The 25,961-nt window shown below is 37.3% G+C and overlaps 1 protein-coding gene across 1 annotated transcript in view; it reads right to left on the reverse strand.

The window, feature by feature from the left end:
- Nucleotides 1–1,538: 1,538 nt before the first annotated feature.
- wdr1 (WD repeat domain 1) overlaps nt 1,539–25,961 on the reverse strand; it is a 53,173-nt gene continuing 28,750 nt past the window's right edge. Inside the window, exons 9-15 of the mRNA XM_087986479.1 lie at nt 20,175–20,262; nt 17,925–18,081; nt 12,603–12,690; nt 11,803–11,913; nt 10,167–10,343; nt 6,321–6,465; nt 1,539–2,189 (exon numbers count right to left, since the gene is read on the reverse strand). Coding sequence (XP_087842605.1) covers nt 2,080–2,189; nt 6,321–6,465; nt 10,167–10,343; nt 11,803–11,913; nt 12,603–12,690; nt 17,925–18,081; nt 20,175–20,262 — 876 coding nt within the window. The 3' untranslated portion in view covers nt 1,539–2,079. The remainder of the gene's footprint in view (nt 2,190–6,320; nt 6,466–10,166; nt 10,344–11,802; nt 11,914–12,602; nt 12,691–17,924; nt 18,082–20,174; nt 20,263–25,961) is intronic.

The raw sequence follows: 25,961 nt of genomic DNA on the forward strand, positions 1-25,961 counted from the left end.
TCTCCCTTTATGTCCAAAAGGATGCTCTCAATGGCAATTTTTCCAGGCTCAAGTTTAAAAAGCCACCCGTTTCTTCCCTTATTGTGTGTGTGTGTGGCTACTTATTCACTACTGAGAGTATTAATAATTTTTTTGCTGCCAGAAATCAAGATGAACTGAACCTTTTGTTCCACACAAGTATTGCGTTCAAAAACTATCAACACTCAAAACAGAGACAGCAAACTAATTTGCCTCCAAATCCCCAAAACACTTGGGAAAATTCCATCACCGGAGTGGCCAATTAGTAAAGACCAACATCTCGGCACAGGAGAGGAGCTTCTTCTCCAATTATAGACTGGATCTTCAACAGCATGAGCAGGGCAAAAGGAATTTGTGATTACAAGAGCAGAAGAGAAAATCTATGATTAGAAGAACAACAAAGGTAGGAGGAAGGGAACAGATGACTGGAGAAGTTATTTTAGCCAATGCTTCAGCACGAAGCAGTGTTTAAATAAGGATTGAGCAGACTCCAAGGGAAGCTGTGATAAAGCAAGCTTGAGCACAGTGAGTATCCATTAGGAATGGACACCGAGCTTCATCTGGGTGGAGAGGTATAGTTTGTGCTAGGCTTAGAGTTTCTGCTGTGTTAGAAAAGGAGTTTGTGTAAATTGAGCTTGTGTTTCAGCCCATCAGGTTGGTGTTGGGGGAAATTGACCTGTGGTGCTGCAGGCTGTCTTACCACCTTTTGAACTAATGCTGCTTTGATTTTATTCTCAAGACCTGAAGGATATGATTGCACTGATTTGTTTCCTACTTTTGACACATTAGCATGAGTCACCTTAAAAGAATATGTATTAAATATGCAAGACTTTGCTATAATTGAACTATATTTAGTTTCATCCATGAGATGACAACAACTCTGCTTTCGTGACCCTTTTGGACTGCAGCTTTAAATACGATCTTAAGCCTGAACACTCAAATAATGCTTTGCTCTAAATTGAAACTTGTACATGACCAACATTAATTTGTCCATCAAGTATGAAAGATACCTGATTTTTTTTGACATGCCACCTAATACTGCGCTGGGCCTTAGGTTCAGAGTGGAGGTGGATGGAATGTTGTGACAATGAATTCCATGCCAACCGAAAGGGAAGGAGAAAGGGAATTGGGTAGAGATCAACATGTGTCAGTGTGTGACAGATTTATTTAAAATAAGATTAACAAAACATCTTATTTATGGCTTTCAAGTTAAAAGATTTAATACATTTTTGTGTATACAATGTTTGGCAATTGCGCTCTCTTTCTGAAGGAGAAAACCTGGAAAAAAAAATTCAACATAAATGCTGGATAGCAATGTTACAGCACGATGCACCATTTAATAAAGCCAGCAAGAATCAAAAAATAGCCTTCAAGAAAATCTCACAAGCCGCCCTCAGGGGACAACAAAATTGATCCGACCTGAACAGTCTCATCTTGCACTCACTTGCTTCACCGTTTATCAATTGGACCTACGGAATAAAAACTGTAGACTACACTTACAAATTGATTACGCATAGCTGAACGTTTATAGCATTAAAAATTTATTAGGTTTTTTTTGATCATCTGGAGAAAACTGGAGGCAAGAATTGTGCAGTACAGATTTCTAAAGCAAAGTAATAACATGTACAATATACAGTAGCTGCACTTACATCAATTCAGATCACAATTAAGAATTTTTGTTACTGTACAGAAATATTCTGTAGCTGTAGTTGAGTGTCTCTTGAGTCAACTCAACACAACTTCATATATCTGGACTTAAACAAAAAAAAAACTGCATATGGGGCTTTATATGAATAGAAATAAGGCTGTTGCCTCTGGAATGTTGAACAAACAAGGGTAAAGCTCCAGAGATTAGGTTAACAAGTGCTTTTCACGTGCAATTTATTTTCTGCTAAAGCTTTCCAAACACAGTATCTTCGATATGAACACTCAAGGTGAACTAGGATTGTGATATGGGGCCCAATGGGCAATAAAGAAATTTTCTGCTCAATGCTAATTTTCTACAGCAGCACCCTAGTCCCTGAAATCCTACATGCCCTCCCCAAAAACAGCAATTCTTGTTCAGTTGTAAGTGATGGTCCACTGCTTCACACTGGCATCATGGGATGTTGTCACCAGGGTATGTTCATCCAGCCAAGCGATACCGCTTATGTGATACAACCGATGACATTCTAAAGGAAAAAAGGTTATACTTAAGTTTCCACAATATTAGACAGCCTTGTAAGAAAGCATGAATTATGCACCATAGTCCTCATTATTATCCAGAAATTTCTAGTCCTACTTCAGTATGTGTGAATTTAACAATTGCTTTATTAATTAACATTACTAGTATAACTCCATGATGGAGCCAAATTTAGAAAAGGTCACTGATCTGACAAATGTTCAAAATGTACATGTTGGCATAATGCTATTAACTGTCTGAGGGTATCACCAGGTACCATTAGATAAAGGATTGTTTCCACTCAAAATGCACTTGAAATGAATGAACTGTTTGTTTGTAATTCAAGCTTCTGCAAAAATATCTACAGTTACAAACGTAATATCAAGGAACAGACAAAATAGCAGTCCTTTATTATCTAAAATATTTGACTATATTCAAATCAGTTTATCAAAAAATGAAAACTTTTAATAAAAGGGCATCCAGTTAGAGCCAAGAATATAATTAGCAGCATAATGACGACCATTTGGTCCCTCAAGCCTGCTCTGCCCTTTAATATGATCATGGCTGATCGGTTTGTGTTCTAAATTCCTATCGACCAATAATCTTTGAATCTCTTGCCTAACAAAAAATAAATCTACCTACTTTCATCTTAAAAATATTGAATGACTCTCTATTTCCATGCCTTCTGAGGCATAGTTCTAAAGTTCTCATCAGCTTCAAAAACAATTTCTCTGTATCTTTGTCTTAGAAGGGTGATCTCTAAATTTTACTGCAACTCTCATCACCCCCAACAACTTCCCCACATAAGCATGACCTGATTTAAAGTTACTGCAAGTGAATAAAAATATTGAATCATTTAATAGTTTTATTGGTGCAGAATTTTGACATATTAAAATAACTTCCAAATGCAAATCTTTTAAAGTCTACATATAGCCCTACAAATATGAATCAAGTTTGAAGAATGTTTCAAAATTAGAGCGAAAGCTTAGGCAGTTGCATAAGCAGAGTCCAATTCAAGAAAAAGGTGAAGCAACATGGACGTCTGCACAACTCAAGCAAATGGTTTGAGCATAATTCATTTAAGTTCTCTGATCCTTTTTACTAGTCTGGTTAATTCCACATGATTGGCACTGATGTGATAAGCGCTGAAAATGTGTTGTTGGAAAAGCGCAGCAGGTCAGGCAGCATCCAGCATCTGCAGTCTTCACTTTCCACTGATGTGATAAGGTTTAACCTTCTCAGCGTCTTGAATAAAAACGTTACATTCACAGGTCTTGGTCCTATTTTAGCATAATTTTCAATACAGATATGTTTTTTCTTTTCTAAACCCGAATCATTAACTCAAATACAAGTGATCAGACTACAAAACTTCATAGATAATGAATGGTTGCTAAAAATAAGTTACACTAGAGGTAAGGACTAATTGTTTTATTCTAACTTCATGGATGTGATATTGGTGTCACTAGCTAAGTCAACATTTATTGCCCATTCCTACCCAGAGGGCAGTCAAATATCAACCACATTGCTGTGGGTCTGGAGTCACATGTAGACCAGACCAGGTAAGGATGGCAGTTAAAAGGCCATTAGCGACCCAGAAGAGTTTCTGTAACAATTGACTATATTTCATGGTCATCATTAGACTCTAGATATTTACTGAATTCAAATTCTACTGTCTGCCATGACAGGAATTGAATTAGGGCCCTGCTGTCTAGCTTTCAGTTAAAATGGTAAGTTCTAATCAAGATTTTCTTTTAATCTCCACTATTCTGAGTTTAACAAACTTTTTCATATGAACACTGTTACAAAAATGCTTCATGTTTAATTTTTCTTAGAGGTCTGAAGAAAAGTAGAGCTTGGAAAAATAGATTTCTTTCTCGTTTTATGGGAATACTAGGAACAGTTCTTTTAAAAGTGGTCGATGAAAGGCATTGCTTTTTTTATTTTAATATAAACAAAGCTTTTTAGAAATAATGCAATTACTAACATCCATTTGGCCTGTTGTAGATCACAGAAGGATGTCTGTTTGAACAATGCAGTACTTTTACATCTGTATTTGTTGGGGAGAAGCAAGCAGTTGGTTAGGAAAGGGAGCCCAGATAATCTATGATCTTTCTGGAGAGAACTCTCGTCGAGTTCAGGGTGAAACTTATTTATTCCTATTAATCTGTACATTGAAATAACTTTTCAATGTTGTACTTCCTAAGCAAGCTGGGTCTGCAAAGACTTCAGACAACAGTGCATAGTTACCAACTTGTGCTAGGACAAAGCAAGAATAAGCACAATGGCCAATTTTTACTTTTAATAACGTGAACCTCTGGAGAAAATTTTTTTAAGCGAGGTTTGAGAAGATTTGTAGCTCAGATTGAGGTTCTGGCTGTAGGTTTGCTTTCTGAGCTGGAAGGTTCATTTTCAGACGTTTTGACACCATACAAGGTAACATCTTCAGTGGACCACCTGGCAAAGCCCGGAGGCCCACTGAAGAGGTTACTTAGTAGGGTGACGAAACGTCTGGAAATGAACCTTCCAGCTCAGCGAGCAAACCTACATCCAGCAATTTTTTTCTCTTTTCCTGAAGGGTGTGCATGCACTGGGTTACAAGTGTGGTGCTGGAAAAGCACAGGTCAGGCAGCATCCGAGAAGCAGGAGAGTCGATGTTTCGAGTATAAGCACTTCATCAGGAATGAAGACATTGTTGATGAAGAGCTTATGCTTGAAATGTCAACTCTTCTGCTCCTTGGATGCTGCCTGAACTTCTGGCTTTTCCAGCACCACACTTTTGACTCTGATTTCCAGCATCTGTAGTCTTCACTTTCTCCTTATTTAGGAAGAAATAATGTTAAGGCTTCCATATTACCACCTATATAAGTTAATCAATTATTGCATCTTTTGTGAAACTTTGTTTTGATAATAAACCAATTGTTATGTTTATTGAAGTCGTCAATGGATATTTTTAAATTTAAACATTGATATAGTTAAGTCATTTAAATTGCCTGTCACTAACTGGGGAAAGCTTTAGTTGGTGTTGTGACCTGTAGAAGTAGCAGAAGTGTTTGTCACCAGCCTTGGGTATTACAGCATCTGCCAATGTTAGTCTAAGTACACAACAATGCAAAGTCTTGTTTTGTAAAAATTGAGGATATACATTTCCTTCAAAATCTTGTTTTTCTGCCAATGAACTAGAGTTCCTGTGAAAATTCATATTTTACAGGTGTTCTTTGTGGTGGGAAAATACATTTGATCCTGCACAGCACAGAATATCTACTTTACTTAAAAAAGAACAACCTTAAGCTTAAATGCTTAGTTAGTCAACAGTTAACCATTTCAAATATTTTACATAAATAAGTTCCTTTGTCATCAGGGTAATACAATCATTTGAGAACAGCTAAGACTGATCAGCTGTTGCTTAGTTGATCATCGTAATATCTTGGATGGTAAGTTCTGGAAGTCTCATCCCAGTTCATCACTACGATCACTTATAGTATCAATATGCATTTGCTCAGAGGCCAGAATCATGGTTGGTGAGAGAAGCAGAAACAAACACTGAGGATTGTATCAAAGGCTTTCTTCAAGTTGGAGCTAAAATCATTGTTACAAATGCAGCCAATGTTACATCCTTTCTTAGTATGATCAATGAGAGGCAATAGGTGGGAAAAATGCAAAAAGCATTAACACTTAGACTCAGACAGCACGGAAACAGACCCTTCAGTCCAACTACTCCATGCAGAGCATAATCCCAAACTAAACTAGTTTTACTTTCCTGCTCCTGACCCATAGCTCTCCTAACCTTTCCTATTCATGTACTTATCCAAATGTCTTTTAAACATTGTAATTGTACCGAGATCCACCACTTCCTCAGGACGTTCAATTCACATGTGAACATTCTTAAAAACATTTGCCTCATGCCTTTTTTTTTAAATCTCTCACCATAAAAAAAAAGTGTCGCCAGTCTTGAAATCCCCCATTCCATGAAAAAGACAACTATCAATCTGTCCGTACCTCAACTTCTATCAGGTCAACCTAAGACACTAAAATCCATTATGCTCTAGTGAAACTCAATTCAAAGGAAGGATAGAAAAAGAAGTTAAAAATGGATAATGGAATGGACATTAAAAAGGCACACTTAAAAGCAAATTGTAAATACCTTGTAGTTTGAATACTTTATGAATATCCTTCAGGGTCCAGATGAAGACTAATCCATCCATCCCACCAGTTGCAAAATGTTGATTGTCTGGAGACCATGCTAAACAGAGAACTTTAGCGTGATGCCCATAGTAGCTCTCTGTCTCCTATTAAAACACAAATTTTGTTAAAACACAGTTCATCTCCTTCCAACACAGTCCCATCTACACAAATCTTGAATATTTTTACATGACTAAAAACAACAAAAACTCTTTCTAATAGATTACTAGATAGAAAGGATATAGAGGCAGTACAAGAAAATGGCATGAAGAAGATGATCAGTTCGACTTGCAGCAGACTCGATGGGTGAATGGTCTATTTTGTATTTTATGAAGAAAGATTTATCTACTGGAGATGCAAAATATCAACCAATACAATGTCTGAACCTACAGCATAGTCTCAATTTGGGAACAGCCAAGTCCCTTTGACCTAATCCCATAATTGCAGGAAGTAATTTTTAAAAGACTTCGAGAATTCAAAGCAGATCTAATTTGCTTTGATCTCAGCAATACAGTGTTACATCAGTCACTGCATTCGTTACTTAAGATCTCCATTATCAGACATTCCTACAAGATTTTAAACAGAAACCAAATTTGGGAAAAGTGTTTTGCTCCACGTTCATTCCTCAACCTAGTCTTGCAAACGGTCATCACAATATGGTTGTGCCATTGCTATCGACCCTCAAATTATTCATTTGACTCTTCTTCGCCAAGGCTACCCAGCAGGTATCAACTAAGCCTAACCTAGACCACACATTTCAGAAAAACTGCTTTTAAGGAATGGGGCCGCTGAGCAGACTTCACTACCTCCCCCCACCTCTCTTTTTAGCATTATTTTACAAAATTTTACATCTGCATTGAACAACTTGTGGTAAAACAACATGGATGAAACCTAAGGTTATAGATATGGCAGAAACAGATTCCCTTGGCGACCATCTGTTTATTCTTAGAAATATCTTTCTTTCTAAAAATAAGCCCAATCTGGATTTCAGCAAACACTACATTCCACAGCATGACATACAATAAATAATAAAGTACTGTTGAGCTACAAAGGTCTTAAATAATTATGGTTTAAGATTTACTTCAGCTGGGGAGAAAAAAAAACCTCCATTACTTTAAATCATGAGATGAGTTGATCAAAAATGTGAACAATCATATTGAATATTACTGAAAGCCCACAAAGTACAATTTAGATTCTTTGGGAATTACTTCATCAAGATTTCTTCAATATTAAAAATACAGGTCGAAATTATGTCGCAAGGTCTGTTCTGAACAAAAAAAGGAAGGATAGAAAAAGAAGTTAAAAATGGATAATGGAATGGACATTAAGCCAAAGCGAGAGTGTTAAGATGAGTAACATGTGATCAAATAACTGGCTTTGGAAAGATTTTAAACATGTGGAAAGAAGGATGAAAATTCTAAATTGCAAGGATGAAGGAGCCAATACCTCTGGCAGGAAAAAAAAAGGAATGAAAGAATATGTGGAAGATTGGATGTGAGCATAAAAGGTATAGTTAGTAAGTTTGCAGATGACACCAAAACTGGAGGTGTAGTGGACAGTGAAGGAGGTTACCTCCGATTACAACAGGATCTTGATCAGATGGCCCAATGGGCTGAGAAGTGGCAGATGGAGTTTAATTCAGATAAATGCGAGGTGCTGCATTTTGGGAAAGCAAATCTTAACAGGACTTATACACTTATTAGTAAGGTCCTAGGGAGTGTTGCTGAACAAAGTGCAGGTTTCATAGCTCCTTGAAAGTGGAGTTGCAGGTAGATAGGATAGTGAAGACGGTGTTTGGTATGCTTGCCTTTATTGGTCAGAGTACAGGAATTGGGAGGTCATGTTGCATTGTTGAGGCCACTTTTGGAATATTGCGTGCAATTCTAGTCTCCTTCCTATTAGAAAGAGGTTGTGAAACTTGAAAGGGTTCAGAAAAGATTTACAAGAATGTTGCCAGGGTTGGAGGATTTGAGCTATAGGGAGAGGCTGAATAGGCTAGGGCTGTTTTCTCTGGGGCATTGGAGGATGAGGGATGATCTTAGAGGTTTATAAAATCATGAGGGACATACATAGGATAAATAGACAAAGTCTCTTCCCTGGGGAGGGTGGAGTCCAGAACTAGGTTTAGAGTGAGAGGGGAAAGATAAGGGACCCAAGGGGCAACATTTTCATGCAAAGGGTGGCACTTGTATGGAATGAGCTGCCAGAGAAAGTGGTGGAAGCTGGTACAGTTGCAACATTTAAAAAATCATCTGGATGGGTATATGAATAGGAAGGGTTTGGAGGGATATGGGCTGGGCGCTGACAGGTGGGACTAAATAAGGTTGGGATATCTGGTTGTCATGGACAAGTTGGACCAAAGGGTCTGTTTTCGTGCTGTACATCTCTATGACTCTGAGTCAGAAAATGAACAAGTGTGGATTTAAGGCTGAAGGTGGAAAGAGAGTTAGGGCTAAACGACAAATGATTTTAAAGTGAGGTATAAATGGGCTAGTAGGCTGGAAATCAAGTTCCACTAATCTTAAAGATGTCACCAAAATGTAAAGTCCCCAATTTATCTGTTGGGTAGATCCATGTTAACTGGAAACACAGATCAAACTTTTATACTTAACAAAAGCAGTATTCATTAGAAAGAGATTTAATTACAGATAACAACTATGAACTGTCAATATAAAACTTAATTAGTTAAAAATCTAATTCCCCTCTGAAAAACCATAAAACAGCATGGATGAGTAAAAACACACTCCAGTAACAGTTTAATACCACCAGTCCTCAAGACTCAACGATATGTTCATTTCCCCAAGTTCAAGTTTGTGATCTTTGGCCTCCGATTGTGTCACATCTTCACGGGGTGAGGGGTGGGGATGCGGCACAGAGAGAAAGGGAGGTGGGGTGGGCAAACGAGGCTCCACATCCCATTCCAAAGGTCTGAGTGAATCTCACTATTGTTCATCTGCACAAGTCATTCAGAAATCAAAAATATGCATCAGACTGAAGACCTTTGGCATTCACAATCAAATCAGTCACAATAGCCCAAACCAAATCAGCTACTTGTTGCCAACTAAACCTCATTTTGCATACATTCACTGGTGATGGCCCATCTACAAACAGCTTCCCCTACTGCTTGAACAAAACAATACAACTTACAATGGGTTTCAATACCTCACTTTCTCCAAAGTGCAGCAAACCTTCCACAATCCTTGTTTTTAATCTTTTTCTATTTCACTACACAATTAAAAACATCATAAAGAGATGTCTTCACAGAACTGGATGTATCGGGTTTGGGGGTGGGGGTGGACAATGGGAAGAAGGGGGAGAGATGTAGGAATGCTGTTATGAGAATATGGAACAGATAGAAGACAGACAGTGAGAAATGCACAATTGAGTTTGCAGATTGAATATTTTGCAAAAATGAGAAAAATGGAAAAATCAACAAGTCACCAATGAGAGAATGGAATTTCAGTGGTAGTGCTGTTACATTATGCAAAGAGGTGAGTAATGTGTCAGGCCTGGAGTTAAACAGAAAGTTTGGAATTCAGTTGGAGGTCAAACAGGGTACGAAGGTTTCTCAAACAGTCTGGTTGAGGATGAGCATTTAAAATGTAATCTTAAAAATACTAAAAAAAGGTTAAGGTAGACCATTCTGGAGCTAGGAAAAAATGTTAAACTAATTTTGGATTGCACATAGAAAACTAGTCAATCAGATTCAGAACTTAATTGAGTCTAAGGGTTAAGCAAAATCCTGTTCACACATTATAACTGAAAAGGGAAGAGTCTCCTTTAACCATATTACAGGAAATAAGATTACCTTGTAGTCATCTGCAACTGTAAATATTGTTGTGACTTTATTTGTAGACGAAACAGCAAGGTTCCCACCATCAGGTGAATAAGACAGAACAGACACAGGTCCCAAATGGTTTGGAGACAAAACAGAGTGTTTTTGCAGTGTGGCACCTTGAATAGAATACAGATGCACTTTGGAATCCTAATGATAAAGGTAAACATGAATCAAAGTTAAAATTGAGAAAAACAAACTTTGATATTTAGCAGCAATAATACCATGTAGCACTTCCAAATGTCAAACCTGTACCTTGTGAAAATTTCACTACATTTTGTATAATGTACTTTCAGAAACAGATGCACACTTACAAATAAGTGAAAATCATTTTATGTGTGGCTGTTCAATTAAATTTCAAGTTAAGGATTAGCTTCAATTTTGCTGATAGTTTTGAAAGATCAATTCGATCATGCAAGCAAATTGCAGCAAATTAAATTACTTCACAACCATAAGCTTAATATTTTAATAAACGTTAACTTTCCCAGAAAATTAAAATGCAAACTTCAATATTAAATTTCATCAGGTGATGCAACTGGTGAACCTGTACTGCGATGATACTATGCCTTTAAAATGTGTATTTTGCCAGTTTTTTTTAAACAGAGAAAGGTTGAGAGAGAGAGAGATGTAGGGCGGTCTATCTAAAGCCAATAAACAGCCAGTGAGACCTTTTACTTTTTAAATGTTGGAACAATTGAAGCAGCCTGAATGGGTGCGATCAAGCTCTCAGAGCCAGAATTTTTAGTTTTAGCTTGTCACAGTAGCTGGGGTCTTGAAGTTAGGTGTGGAAGCTCTTATTCCTTCTGTTACAGCTAAAAGCTGGCATCCTGTGCCTGCTGCTAGAATTGCATGAGAGACAACCCATTTTGCTGAATTTGCCTTTGCCAAGGGTGTGTTTATGGGATATTATTATATTAGAAATGTTAGTTGGTAGTCATGATTTGGAGATGCCGGTGTTGGACTGGGGTGTACAAAGTTAAAAGTCACAACACCAGGTTGTAGTCCAACAGGTTTAATTGGAAGCACACTAGCTTTCAGAGTGACGCTCCTTCATCAGGTGATAGTGGAGGGCTTGATCGTAACAGAATTTATAGCAAAAATTTACAGTGCGATGTAAATTACAGTGTGATGTTACAACACTCTGTAAATTTTTGCTATAAATTCTGTGTTATGATTGAGCCCACTATTACCTGATGAAGGAGCGTCGCTCCGAAAGCTAGTGTGCTTCCAATTAAACCTGTTGGACTATAACCTGGTGTTGTGTGATTTTTAACTTAGTTTGTTTAGTTAGTCGTACTAACTAAACTTAGTTGTACATTATTTTGATAGTTACAGTTAAGCCACTTATTTTCTTTTTATCTGTATCCTAACTGTAGTGTACAAACAAAGCGTTTTGCTTAAAGATGAGCGATTTGACCAAATTGAATCTGGAATGCCTTACGTTTACCTATAAGATAACTTAAAAAGGTTCTAGGCCATCTTCTTAACATGTTCTGTGGGAGTTTGGATTGATCAATAACAGTACTAAACGTATATCACTCCAATTCTAAATTAAATATTTTCTGAATATGGTACACTTAAACATTTTAAAAATAAAAAGACATCTTACATTTCCTCCCACTGCCACAGTAACTCCTCCAGGATGAATTGCTACACATTCTGGTTCGTAATCAAGGTTCTCAATCGTAAAAACCTTCTTCTTGTCCTTTAGCAGTACAATCTGTATGCAAGAGCATAGTTAGTAACCTTCTTGTAGAAGCTGTTGCTCACAGCTGGACAATTATCAGAATCAGAAAGTAACTGTTTGAACATAATTTAATATGATAGAAACTATTAGCTGGTAAATACACTTTTTCTCATTGAACTGGAGACAGAATAAAGTTTGATACATTGCATATTTTATCTGATTGGGGTGGGGTGGGTCTGGGACAGTTGGTAAACTTTGATGGCTGGTTTATTATGCAGAGTGAGGCCAAAAGGGTTTGTTCAATTCCTACATGCTGAGGTTACCATGAATGTCCCTCTTTCTCAATCTCTCCAATCACTGGAGGTGATTGTGACCCTCAGGTTAAATCACCAGATATCTGTTTAATGAGAGCACAGACCTATGGTCCGGGAGGACTAGTGCAACTTTTTATATCTTATCGTGCAGTAGCCAAAAACATAGTTGCATTCCACCTACTGTTTTATGCTATTATAATTGTGTACTTAGCTTTAAAAAAAAAAGCTGAAAATTTCAGTCTTATACTTAGAAATAAAAATGAAAGTTCCCACTTAAGCACAATGAGATGCTATACATTCCAAGCACTTAAAGCAAATCTGATCAATCTTTAAAAAATATGCCATTACACATATCAGGTGTGAAGTCACATAATATCCATTGTAGGTAATTTAAAAAAAAAAAATTACCTGCTCAATGCAAATAACCACCACGTAGCCACCAGGACCAACTGCTACATTCTTAGGTTGATTATCCATCTTCACTGCATTTTCAGGTCTACAAAAACAAAAGATATTCAGTACGAATATTATGTTTCTAGAACATATAGAAAAATACTGTTGTCACAAAGGTTTTTTCTAAAAGTTGTTCCTTTTCTCAAGGATATGTGTCTTTGATTTTTTAATGAAGGGTCGGGCTCTGATTAGACTAGTTTGGTACACAGATGAAAAGGATTTTTGAGAGGCCTTTTTGTTTATATGTAAACTATGAGATTTCAGGCCAAAGTGGTCATGTTGTAGAAGTGACCTGTACAATGAAAGGGGAGTGGTCAGCTCCCTGGCAGTTCAGTTCAGTCCAGAACTACTTAGGAGTTCAACAGTGAGCTGTGGGGAAACAGTTTGCTAAACTCTTTCTGCCCTTCTAACTTCAACCTGTAAGCATCTGTTCCTTTCTTTTAAACTATGTTTTAAGGGGGTTTGCTTATTGGGATTGTTGTATATATTCAGAACAGCATAATTAAGTCAAGTTTGGATAGACTGAGTTCTGTAAGGGTTCTTTATTCTGTTCTTTGTGTAATTTTGTGAATACATTTTTGTCTGTTTTAAAACCCAGTAGTCAGCCTCGCTAATTTACTCCGGGTAATTTTCACTGTACATTTACTGAGATAAACTGCAAAGTTATGGTCTGGGCTGCTTGCTCAAGAGTGTTTCCAGTGGTCTGGCCTAGTCCATAAAACTTAACATTAGACATAAAAATCACAGAACCATTACAGCGCAGGGAGGCGACAATTTGGACTATTGCAACTGTTCAGCTCTCAATGAGTAATTCACATGATGACAGCATCACTGGTTGGGCTAGCATTTATTGTCTATTCAGTGGGTAGTTAAGATTCAACCACATTACTATAGGTCTGGAGTCACAAGTAGTCCAGATGAGATAAAAATGGCGGTTTCCTTCCCTAAAAGGAAATTAATAAATCAAATGGGCTTTTCTAGCAATTAGTAATGGATTCATGGTCACCATCAGACTGGTAATTCCAGATTTGTGTTGAATTCAAATTCTTCCATTTGCCATGGCAGGATTTGAACCTAGGTTCCCAGAACTTTACCTAGGTATCTGGTTTAACAGCCCAACAATTATACTATCACCTACTCAAGTACCATTCCCACTCTATCCCAAAACTAGAGTATTCTTTGAGGTAATTCATTTTTTTCTTGAATGCCTTGATTCTTCCACCATCACAATATCAGGTGACACATTCCAGATTTTAGGGCCTGCTGCGGTTTCATCTATATCTCCACTGTTCCTTTTTCCAATCATCTGAAAATCTGTTTCCTGGTATTCTATCCTTCTACTAATGAGAAAAGCTTTTTCCCCAATTTTCTGTGTCCAGAATATTCATCATTTTGAAACATCAATCAAATCTCCTCTCAAGCTTCTCTGCAACAAGAGAAAATCTCTACTTCTCTTATCTATGTGACTGAAAAATCTCATCATTGGGATCATTCTCATTCTCTTCATAATGTCTTCATTTCTTTACTCCATGATAAATGGAAAATACAAATTGAGGCCAAACTAGTGTTTTATGGGCGGCACGGTGGCACAGTGATTAGCACTGCTGCCTCACAGTGCCAGAGACCCGGGTTCAATTCCCGCCTCAGGTGACTGACTGTGTGGAGTTTGCACATTCTCCCAGTGTCTGCGTGTGCTTCCTCCGGGTGCTCCGGTTTCCCCTCTCAGTCCAAAGATGTGCAGGTTAGGTGAATTGGCCATGCTAAATTGCCCTTAATATTAGGTAAGGGGTAAATGTAGGGGTATGGGTGGGTTGCGCTTCGGCGGGGCGGTGTGGACTTGTTGGGCCGAAGAGCCTGTTTCCACACTGTAATGTAATCTAATCTATTTAAGTTTGACATAACCAATTCGCTCCTATATTCTGATCCCTGTAAGCTTGGGAATAATGCCACAAGTTAAATCCTTGGGGACAAAATTCAATAACTTCTCCAAACAAAAAAACAGGAAAAACATTAGCACAAGGATCATGATAAGCAATGAACAATGCCCATTGATTGTAATGCAGTCAGCATTTCGCTTTATGCTTTGTGCTCCTTTTCAACAATTTCAGTATTCATTCAATACTGACTATGCTACTGATTTCCTAGACGCATCAGCTATAAGTCCTGAATGGTTAGCATAATATAAAGCCAAAATACAAACAAATGCTCAGCAAAACTGGCAACATTTATGGACAAAGGAAGAATTCAAGTTTTAGGTCGATGACATTTCATCAGATCTGGAAAATCTAAGAAATGTAATCAATTTCAGTAAGTAAAAAGGGGTGCACGTGTGTGAAACGAACAAAACAAAATCTGTGCTAGGACATGGAGTAGTAGAGATGAAATAGAAATAAGATTTTTATGCAAAAATGGGCTAAAAAGAGTGATATTAGACAAACGAAGGGACTTTTTAAAAAAGTGCCCGGTGGATGCAAAAATGTCAGGATAGCTGTGCGAAAGGAAAAAAGAAAAAAAGTGAAATTACCAAGATAGTCTCCATGGTCAATTCAGAAGACTGCAAACTGCGCAGTGGAAAAGTGTTGTTCCTGAATCATGAATTGAGTTTCATTGGAAAGACAAATGTCAGAGAAGGAGAATGGCAGAGAACTAAAATTATAGCTGACTGCATTATGGAATCATATGGTCAAATAGTAGCATTCTCAGAGTCACCCAGCCTGTTTGTTTTTGGTCTCTCCAATGTAACAGACCACACAGAGCAGTGATTGCAGTATGTTAAATCGAAAAGCATGCAAGTAAATTGCTATTGCATCTGAAAGGAGAATTTAAGGCCTCAGTCAACGTGATAGATGAAGGGAAAAAGGGGAGGTATTCGGTTACTGATTTTGGAACAACAAGAAAGCCAACAATTATGAAGTACAAGCAAAAGTGGCATACAGGCCACAATTTGATAAGCTATGTCTTACGGACTGGCACACAAGTCTCCACTTATATTTAAGTAACTGTGATTGATTTCCCCTAGAAGAGCTTAGGTTCTAACATCCTTGGAGGATGCATTGTGGCACTTGAGGAGAGATTACAAGGGGGAAAGTTTAAGGGAGATGTGCGAGGGAAGATTTTCAAGCAGAGAGCGACAGGAGCCAGGAACACACTGCTAGAAGAGTTGGTGGAAGTAGACATGCTGATGACATTTAACAGGCATCTGGATGGTTACATGAATAGGGAGGGAACAGAAGTTTGTTCCTGTGTTGTACTTCTCCTTGAATTAGGCAGAAGTGGGCACTGCAGATGGCTGGAGATTAGAGTTAAGGTTATAGTGATGCTGGAAAAGCGCAGGTCAGACAGCATCTAAGGAGAAGGAAAATTGACGTTTCAGGCAAAAGTCCTTCATCAGGAATAAGGCCTTGAATTCCCCAGTGCAACAAACAAGCAAAAGAACATCTAAAGAAATAATGATTGAGGGAGTGGAATTATTATAGCAATAGACATTATTAAAAATAATTTAACAGAACAAAATAACATTTTCCTCTTTGAGGAATAGGTGCCACAGAATTGGAGGTAGATGTTAACAAATTAACATTGTAACTCCCATGAAGACAGCAATAGCAGATAATGTCAGAAAAATTATTTAGTGAGGCCTTGACCAGCAAAGTGGTTAAAGCGAAACATAACGGCATCATCATACTTTATCCTCTCTCTCTATCCATACTTCACCACTATCCAATGTATGCTTCTGATTTACAAGCTCGTCATGGTCAAAGCACTTATCACGTCCAGACCACAACCCTACCCTTTTGTCTTTCAAATAGCCAAACAGTACAACCTGGTTGATCAGAGGAGCAAAATCAAGATGATAGTGAAGACTAATAGGGAATTGTGATATTGCATTTAGTGGAGTTACTTAAATCCCTGATTGAAAGGAGCTCTCCAATTTCCATTCTTCCTTCTTCTTTCACTATTTCAATCACAGAGGTATACTCCAGAGTGTGATGGCAGCAACATGCAAGAAATTGCTGTCCACTCAAGATGATGGCATCACCTTTTGCTCTGACACTAATCTTTGCAGGTGACAAGGCAGCCCAGACTGGCCATAGTAGAGTTACGCCCAGAACGGTGATACAACTGGAAGCCAGCAGCTTTCCAATTCCTGATGAAGGGCTTTTGCCTGAAATGTCGATTTTCCTACTCCTCGGATGCTGCCTGACCTGTTGTGCTTTTCTAGCACCACTCTAATCTAGACTCTGACCTCCAGCATCTGCAGTCCTCACTTTCGACTAGCTTTCCAATATATTCCAAAATTGCACATTTGTGTCAAATTTATGTTGATTGTTGATTGATTTAATACTTCACTATGTGGCATTCTTCAGGCATATAAATAAGCTCATTTACTTTTGTGCTGGAAGACCCATGTCCCACCTGCTTCAATAATATCATTATGTAATAAAGCATCACCAAAACATGTCCAAGCAGATGTATTAAAAGCATTTTACTAACAATCTCACCACACAACATTTGGCTTGATTTGCCTCACGTAATTTGCCTTATCTCTGGTTAGGAATGCTGTTTTGGGATTCCAAGGGCAGTTGTATGGGTTTTAAAAAACAGGTTCAAATACTATGAGTTGCTCTCACACTTAACAGGAAAATGTTAAGTAACACATACTTTGAGTAACTAAAGGTGCATTATCATTCCTGAAGTCCTCTGTAGACTTTGAAATAGTGACCTACGTTACTCACCTCCAAGAGCTCATCTTTTATCCAGCTTAGTGAACCCTTTTAGAAATTTCCACCTGTGGCCTCCCCTCATCTGTGACCTGTTGACCCTAGATCCAAAATATTCACCCATAACTGCCTCCCTTTTACGTGCTATTCATGACATTATGCATACCAATGAGGCCAGTTTCTACATTTACCACGCTGACTCCTGCACTGGCAGGGAGGTCTGACTGCTTGATTCAATCTACTGTGTTAGCTAAATCCCAAGCCTCCTTTTACTAAGTATGAGAAAGGTTAAAGTTATTATATTGGCTCCAATCACAATCTCCCACTCCTTTGGTACAACTCCATTCTCCTCCCTTACCTGCATCAGACTGTTCATACGATATGACAGCTTATTTGACTGAAAGATGATTTGCCAATCCCAAAGTCTATGTTAGGGGTGTTAACCAACTGCAAGCATTGTTAATGGGCGTTCTTGAGTTATAAAAGGAGATCACCCATTAAAATTTAAGGAAATATAGAAGACAACATTAAAACATGTGCAATGCAAACAGAGTCTTACTTGTATTCTTTTGAGCACAAACATGTGAAGCGCACAGTATCATCCATACTACAAGTGACAATCTCATTTGAGTCATTGGCCACTATACATGACACTTGGTTTGTATGTCCTGTCCCTGCGAAAGTATCATTCTCTCCAGCTGTAGCATTCCAAACAGGTGAAATCTTATTAGTCAAGGAAATGCAAAACAGAAATTTTGCCAAATACATTCAAAACTTGCATGTGACACAACTGAATGGAGCGGTACTATTTAAGCGTAGTGTCTCTGGATTGGGTCCAAGTATTGCTGAATGTATGAATTTTTGTTTTTACAAACAATATGTATTCAATGGAACACAAACAACTACTTTACATTTGATTATCTTTAACAAGTAAAGGGATTTGGTCATAAGCAGTATTCAAGTGCTGCATTTTAAAAGTGTTTGATAAAAAGCCATATGTTGCAGGCCTTGAAAACATATTCAAGATTCAGATGGGATGAGGATGGAAGAAATAGATGCCATTATTGATTGGCCAACTAACAAAGCACTTATCAGTGAAGGAATCCGAAGTACAGACATCCTACTGTCTAGTCATGCAGAAAAGAATAAAAATATAGTCACCTAACCAATGCCTATGAATAAGGTCTGGCAGTGAAGGGGAACTTGCTTATCAAGCCCTTAGCCACTAAAGCCTTGTCTTTTCTAGACCTTAGTCAGGGCAAAGCATTGTTTTTAACAACATGGCGTGTCACTAGTTCAAGAACATTTTTAAAATCTCCCTTCAGAAAGGAAAAAGAAAACTTGTGAAATATGTTCAGTCCTGACTACAAGGATAAAAGAGCAAAAAAAGCTAAAATTACTCAGTTCAGTCAGTATCTTTGAAAAGAAAGATAGAGCAAGAGAAAGAAAGAGAAAAAGTTAACATGAAGTCACTGACATTAAGTAATTCCAGCACTGGGTGTTTTGGTTTAAAATTTCTAGTATCTGCATCGTTCAACTTTTCAGATGACAGAGTCCTATTGTTAAGATTGTTGGTTCGCGTCTTGTATAATTATATATTGAAAGAATGACCAGCATGGGTATGCATGACAGAATAATGAACACTTGAAACCATTAAAATAATATCTTTATAATAAATTGTGTTACCTTACAGAAAATTGAAAAGCTACTCATGAAAACAGTAACAATTAAAGACAACCAAAAGATAAAGCAATGAGGATCATTTTTTGAAGATTGTAATAAATTTTAAAATGGCACATTGAGCTAAAGCTAACTCGATTCGGAGACTGATGAAATAAAAATAAATCAAATCTTTCCCAAAAAAAAGTATGCATAAAATCAATTAAATTCATATTACCATGTCTATAACTTTAGGAAGGCTAGTATTTTAATTACACTTATGTGGGGCCATAAACTTTGTGCTTTGGCATAGAAGGGAACAAAAATAAGTGTTACTAGATTGTCAAAATATAATAAGATACCAAATCAGAAATTAAAGACTAAATGGGATGACAGCAGGCAAAGAGGCATTTTCCTTCTTAAATCTGGCTCCTTTCAAAAACCTCAGTTTCTTCAAATAGTTCCAATGTCTAATGGCCCACAAACTGCTATATTTTAGTGTTAAAGGCAAGAAAAATTGTGTTAATTAAAAAAAATACGAGAAATACTTCACTAACCAGGCAATGACTGAAGTAAGAAACTGAAAGGTTGATGAACAACAATTCCAACTAAAGGTCACCAACCTTTGTAACATTAACTTGTATGCTGCTACATTAGAATATTTCCAACACCTGTAGTACTTTGCTTTTGCATCAAAGTACAACAGTGACAAAGCTGGCACTCTAGCATGTTTTGAACAGCAATACTTCTGATTTTCCAAAGACTTTTGGATACCTGGAGTTGTAATGAGAGGTAAAGAGATAATCCATATTCATTAAAATGTCTGCTTTTCATCTCATTTTACGTTGTGGGTGTACTATTTAAAACTTGGTTAAAACTCCTGTGTGGACCCTGACAGGTGAACTCCCTGGTCTGGTAAATGCTACAGTTTGACAAGGTCCCAGCCCAAGGCTGTCCCAATTACTGAGATACAAACTCTTAACCAATAAACATAGATTAGGTTTCTTAAAAATATAAAGATGGAAGAATCTGAAGAAATAAAGCAGCTGAATCATTTTGTCTAATATCTTCTAAGTTATCCGAAGTACCAAACTCTAACTAAAGCATTGACCAAGCTGACAAACATCGTTAAGCGTGTTAAAAAGGATATTGATATGGCCATCATGGCTGCCTGAGTAGATAGAGCGCCTCTCATCACTGGTGTGAACAGTCAAGGCCTGAATCGACTTGCTGTGCCCCTATAAAATAAAACAGTGATCAAAATACTTTTGGATTTATTTAATACAAATCCATTAATCTAACAAAACTCATATTAGTTGCCTCCATGACTAAAACCAACTATATAATTGAGTCAATAAAGTTCAATGTTGACACGAATGTATCTACTACTTCAATTTAGCAATCTCTTGAGACCCGATGTATGAAGTCTCTGGATTCAGGTGGACATGACATCTCTCTGCAGCATTCAGTAAAATTTCAAATATACATTGTGTTTTTAAAAATCTACACAAGGGGACAAAATAACTGTTTTGGAAGGTTGAAATAAGTAGAATGGCAATAATAGATTTGCAGTGATATGGTCACACACTAAATTTGTTTAATTTTAAGAATGCATTCTGATTAAATAAATAAAGCAATCCTTTCATAACTCAAAGGAGCAACGGGCTTTAAAGATTAAATGGTTGATGCAAATTACATACACCAAAATCTGCCTTCTTGGGATTCCAAGTATTTCTTTATTGGTGGAAACAGCATTTCTGACTCTGCACAAGCATCTTCACAGCATTATCAATTAGCATAAACAGGCTCAGAAAAAAAAACAACCTTTTTTTGACATGCTGGCAAGCCAACAAACTAAATTACCCATTCTACTCATACATCTGAAATAGTCACTTTAGTACTCAAACCAATAATTTTCTTTCAAATGCAATGACTATGGTGCCACTCTGGTCACAATCTTTAAATTGCAGCCACAAGCACTAACTTAAATATCCACTAACAATCCCATACAAAGTTTCAACTTCTGTTCCTAACAAAAATGATCAATACAAATTAACTTTAGTTCTCTCTCCAAAATGCTACTTTACTGAAAGGATTTACAAAACTTTATTTCAGATTTTCAGCACAATATTCGGCACTTGTAACTATTAAGTGTACAAGAGCTTATAAACTGACAGTTACAAAGAAGTGCAGGCAGCTCAGTTCAAAAATGTCTCTTCTTGAGCAGGTCATATACATCCTATTATTCTACAGATGAAATGTGCTACTTTCCTTCCATTAGCTGGTCTCTTCAGATTCAAAGAGGTATTTATAGTCCAACATAGCGAAGTTCATACTGGTAATCATGTAAGAAAAGAGTTCCCTCTGGGCTTAGAGTTAAATGAAGACTAATTTTTATTCGGCACTCATAACTAACCTTACTGGGTCCAAGAGGTTACACAAATAAGCATCTCTCTCAGGATTAAGATAATTTCAGATTATTTTCTGTCAGGAACTAACAGTATCTCAATCTGCATATAATAGCCCCTCTCTGACAGCCACGATTGGATTTCTGACAAGATGAATGGTACCTGAAAGGCAACGCCAACAAACTAAAAATTTCACAAGTTTACATTGTAAAAAGTTTTACAACGACAAATATAATACAAAATATATTGAAAAGAAACACCAATTTTCAGAAAATCAGGGCAGTATTTTGCTAATAACTTTTTGAACACAAAGTGCCAACAAACCAGATCACAGCACAAATTATGGCATTTTAATCTGCAATGTCCTCTGTGAAGGACACCTTTTTTTAATATTCATAGCTTCATAGCTCAAGAGCATTCTAATCATGTTAATCTCTTTGTAAAAATAGTTACAGGAACCCAAGAGAATTTGGTTCTTCGTAAAAGTTAATCTGAATTATAGGAATGTAAAAGGAAAAATCTCAAATTAAGACCTTGATTTACAGTAGCATAGTCACTTCATAAAACTGCATCTTGCAATACTTCTGTCTCCAAAGCTTTTTAGTTTTAGTTTTGAATTTTATTTTTAAGATAGATACACATGCATACAAAAAGGGTTGAGCATATAAGTTGCTGAAGCTTTGAGAGAAATGCTGTTATCTTTCAAAACAGATTGCATCAGCAAAACATAATCCTGTAATAAACAAGAGCAGTTAAATTGAAAGCAAAATTGCTGTGGATGCTGGAGATTTGAAACAAAATCAAGTTTCTGGAGAAACTCAAGTTTGCCAGCATCCATGCAGAGAAAAACAGTTAACATTTCAAGTTTGATATCAGTCCTCTTTGGAACTGAGCAGTTCAGTTAATTTTATTAATATTTTTCCATTCCTCAAACTTCCTTTCAACCATTTCATACACTCTGTTTGCTCTGGCAGACTAAAGGTTATTCCCATAATCAGCTTTCAAAGTACAGCTCTACAGATTCATTTATAACTCAATTTTTTAAGTCAAAAAACTAGCCAGTTACAGGTGTGGACAAAAAAAAAGCAACAGAGCAGATTAACAATATGGATAACGAAAATCAAACTTTAAATCAAGAGGACACAACAAAACCTGCTCTAGCTGTTATGGCTAGAGATGCAACAATGGTTAAAACAAATTAAATTAGGAGTTCAGTATCTCAATGTGAGCAGAATACAAAACAAAACGGAAATATTTGTGACTCAAGTTTGCAAGTTGATCAAGGCTAGACCTAAATGTTCATAAGTATTTGGCATTTCAGAAGGACAGCAAGCTAGATACTGAGATAACTCTAATTCAAGAATGGGAGATGATTTTAGACTTAATTTGGGTACTGAAAAAAAATACTGAAAAAAAAGATGGGAACTGACTTGTGGGAATAGTTTATAAACACACTGCACTCTAGACAGAGTGAACAGGAAGGAACATGCGAGCTTCCAAGAAAAATACTGCAATAACCATAGATGATTTTGATCTTCATACTACACAAATCAGATTGGGAGTCAAAGTATGTGGGTTCACCGATTAAATGTAGGAAAATATCTTAAAGGAGTGTATTTTTCTGTCAACCAGTCAGCAAGTTATGAAAAACATGGCCATTTGCAATGAAGCAGGACTAAGTGACCCCTGCATGAAAACACGTCTAGGCAATGGGCATCATAAAATTATGAATTTCACATCCAGTTGGATGGTGAGATGAGAATGTAAGACTATCATTTAAACTTAAGTCCAATTACAAGGGCATGAAGACAGACCTGGCTTAACTGAACCGAGAAAATATCTTTAAAATGTAGGACAATAGAGAAGCAGTAGAAGACATTTAATGAGCTATTTCTTAGTTTTCAAAGAATATTCCATTTAGTAAAATGGAGAAAAATAGCAAGTTTAATGGTCAAGTTGAAGATATATTAAATCATAAAAAGCATATAATGCAAAGACTAATGAGTGTTATTTTTACAATTTACAGTTAAGTCAATTTAGAAATTAGCAAAGAATAGCTTAAAAAAAATGAGAAAAATAGTACAAAACATTTACCTAGAAATATAAGAAAAGGAATGAGTTTCTGCTATTTGAAAAGGAAGAGAGCAATTAAATTGAGCATTGTTCCTGGAGAGGGGGAGCTGGGAGGAATTAATAATGGGAAACAAGGAAAACGCAGAACTGTTCAACAGCCATTGTGTCTGTCCTCACTGCATAATACACAAAAAGACATGCCAATATCAGCTGAAAATCAAAAAGATTAAAGGGATAGAGGAGCTTAATATAAATCAGAGAAAAAAGGTACTAGAAAAATTTTTAGAACAAAATGCTGATAGGTCCTATGGACCTGATTGATTGCATCCTAGGGTTTTAAAAGAAATGGCGACAAAGTTGGTACCTCAATTGGTTGGAATCTTCCATAACCTGCCAAAATCTGGAAAGGTCTCAGCAGATGGAATAGCATTGTTACACCTGTGCTTTTCAATTAAGTGAGTCAGATAACCTAATATCTGCCATAGGGAAAATGTTAAAATCTATAGTTGAGTAAAGGGGTGTGGAAGATATGTAGGAAATCAATGTGATCAGTGAGTGACAACATGCCTTTGGAAACATGAGTTTTTAGTTAATAAGTGCCCTTGAGGAATTAACAAGGTGGAAGAAGGAAAACGGAAAACCTGGAAATGTCACAATTTCCAGTAAACATCGATTAGCCCAATACACAAGAGCTTATGGTGTAAGGGGCAACATTTAACTAACTAAATCTTTATCCATACTTAAAAGCAGAGCGTACAATAATTGGGTAGTTTCCAGCTTAGTAAGGCCAGCAGCAGTGCCTCTTCTATTTACAATTTATGCAAATGATTTAGGAGGGGGGGGTACTGAAAGTCTTCACTAAATTTCTGATGACAAAGATGGGTATGAAAGCAAATTATGGTGTGCAGAAAAAAAGTCTTCAAAAAGGTTTTATATATATTGAGTGAGTAAGCACAGTTGAAGTAACACATATGGACTAATGTAAGCTTGACCACTTTGGCAGGCAGAGCATAAAGCAATATATTTTTTGAATGGGAAGATACAGTAGATAGATTGGGTATCCTACATGAATCATAGAGTTAGAATTTGGTTTTCTTTAAATTTATTCATAGGATCTGGGCACTGCTGGTAAGGCCAACGTTTATTGCTAATCCCTAAGTGCCCTTGAATTGAGTGGCTTGCTGGCAATTTCAGAGAGCTATGAGTTAACTACATTGCCGTGGACCTGGAGTCAGTCGCAGACCAGACCAAGGAAGGACATGGCTGTCAATATGCTAGATTTTAGTGAATTCAAGTTTCACCTTCTGCCATGGTGGGATTCAAATTCATGCCCCCAGAACATTATTCTTGAGTTCTGGTTACTAGTCCAGTCACATTATCATTACATCACCATCTGCCAAGAGTTCCAGGAATTGACTTGGAAGTTAAATAGAATGGTGGAATTTAATACAAGAGGAAATAGGATTGTGGAAGTATTGCAACAGCTGCTTTTGACAGCACCCAAGTACACTGTAATGTTGTGGTTTCCTTACAGAAGGATATAGTGCGTTCAGACAAAAGGTCATTCAGATATTTCCTGTGGAGAATATCTGACAAGGAAAAGGTTGAGCAAGATGGCTCTATACCCATTAGTTTGGAAGAATAAGTGTTGACTTTGTTGAATGTACAGGGATTTTAGAGTAGGTGCTGACAGGATGTACGTTCCTTCTGCAAAAACCTATAATCAGAAGGTAGAGTATTAAAATCAGAGTCTGAAATTTCTTTCCTCCCTTTCCAAGGGGAGGAGTGTGTCTGGTTGACGAGAGAGGTTGAATGTCTGGTAAAGAGGAAGAAGGAGGCTTACATAAGGTTGAGGAAACAGGATTCAGACAGAGCAGTGGAGGGATACAGGATAGCCAGAAGGGACCTGAAGAAAGGGATTAGGAGAGCTAAGAGAGGGCATGAAAAATCGTTGGCGGATAGGATCAAGGATAACCCCAAGGCATTTTATGCGTATGTGAGAAACCTGAGAATGACGAGAACGAGGGTAGGTCCGATCAAGGACAGTAGTGGGAGACTGTGTATTGAGTCGGAAGAGATAGGAGAGGTCGTGAACAAGTACTTCTCTTCAGTATTTACGAACGAGAGGGACCGTATTGTAGAAGAGCAGAGTGTGAAATGGACTGGTAAGCTAGAAGAGATACCTGTTAGGAAGGAAGATGTGTTGGACATTTTGAACAACTTGAGGATAGACAAGTCCCCCGGGCCTGACGGGATATATCCTAGGATTATGTGGGAAGCAAGAGAGGAAATTGCAGTACCGTTGGCAATGATCTTCTCGTCTTCACTGGCAACGGGGGTGGTACCAGGGGACTGGAGAGTAGCGAATGTTGTGCCCCTGTTCAAAAAGGGAATAGGGATAACCCCGGGAATTACAGGCCTGTTAGTCTTACTTCTGTGGTAGGCAAAGTAATGGA

This window comes from Chiloscyllium plagiosum, unplaced genomic scaffold (assembly GCF_037043375.1).
Source record: "Chiloscyllium plagiosum isolate Xiang-an unplaced genomic scaffold, Cpla_swu_hap1 HiC_scaffold_1, whole genome shotgun sequence".
Lineage (NCBI taxonomy): Eukaryota > Metazoa > Chordata > Chondrichthyes > Orectolobiformes > Hemiscylliidae > Chiloscyllium > Chiloscyllium plagiosum.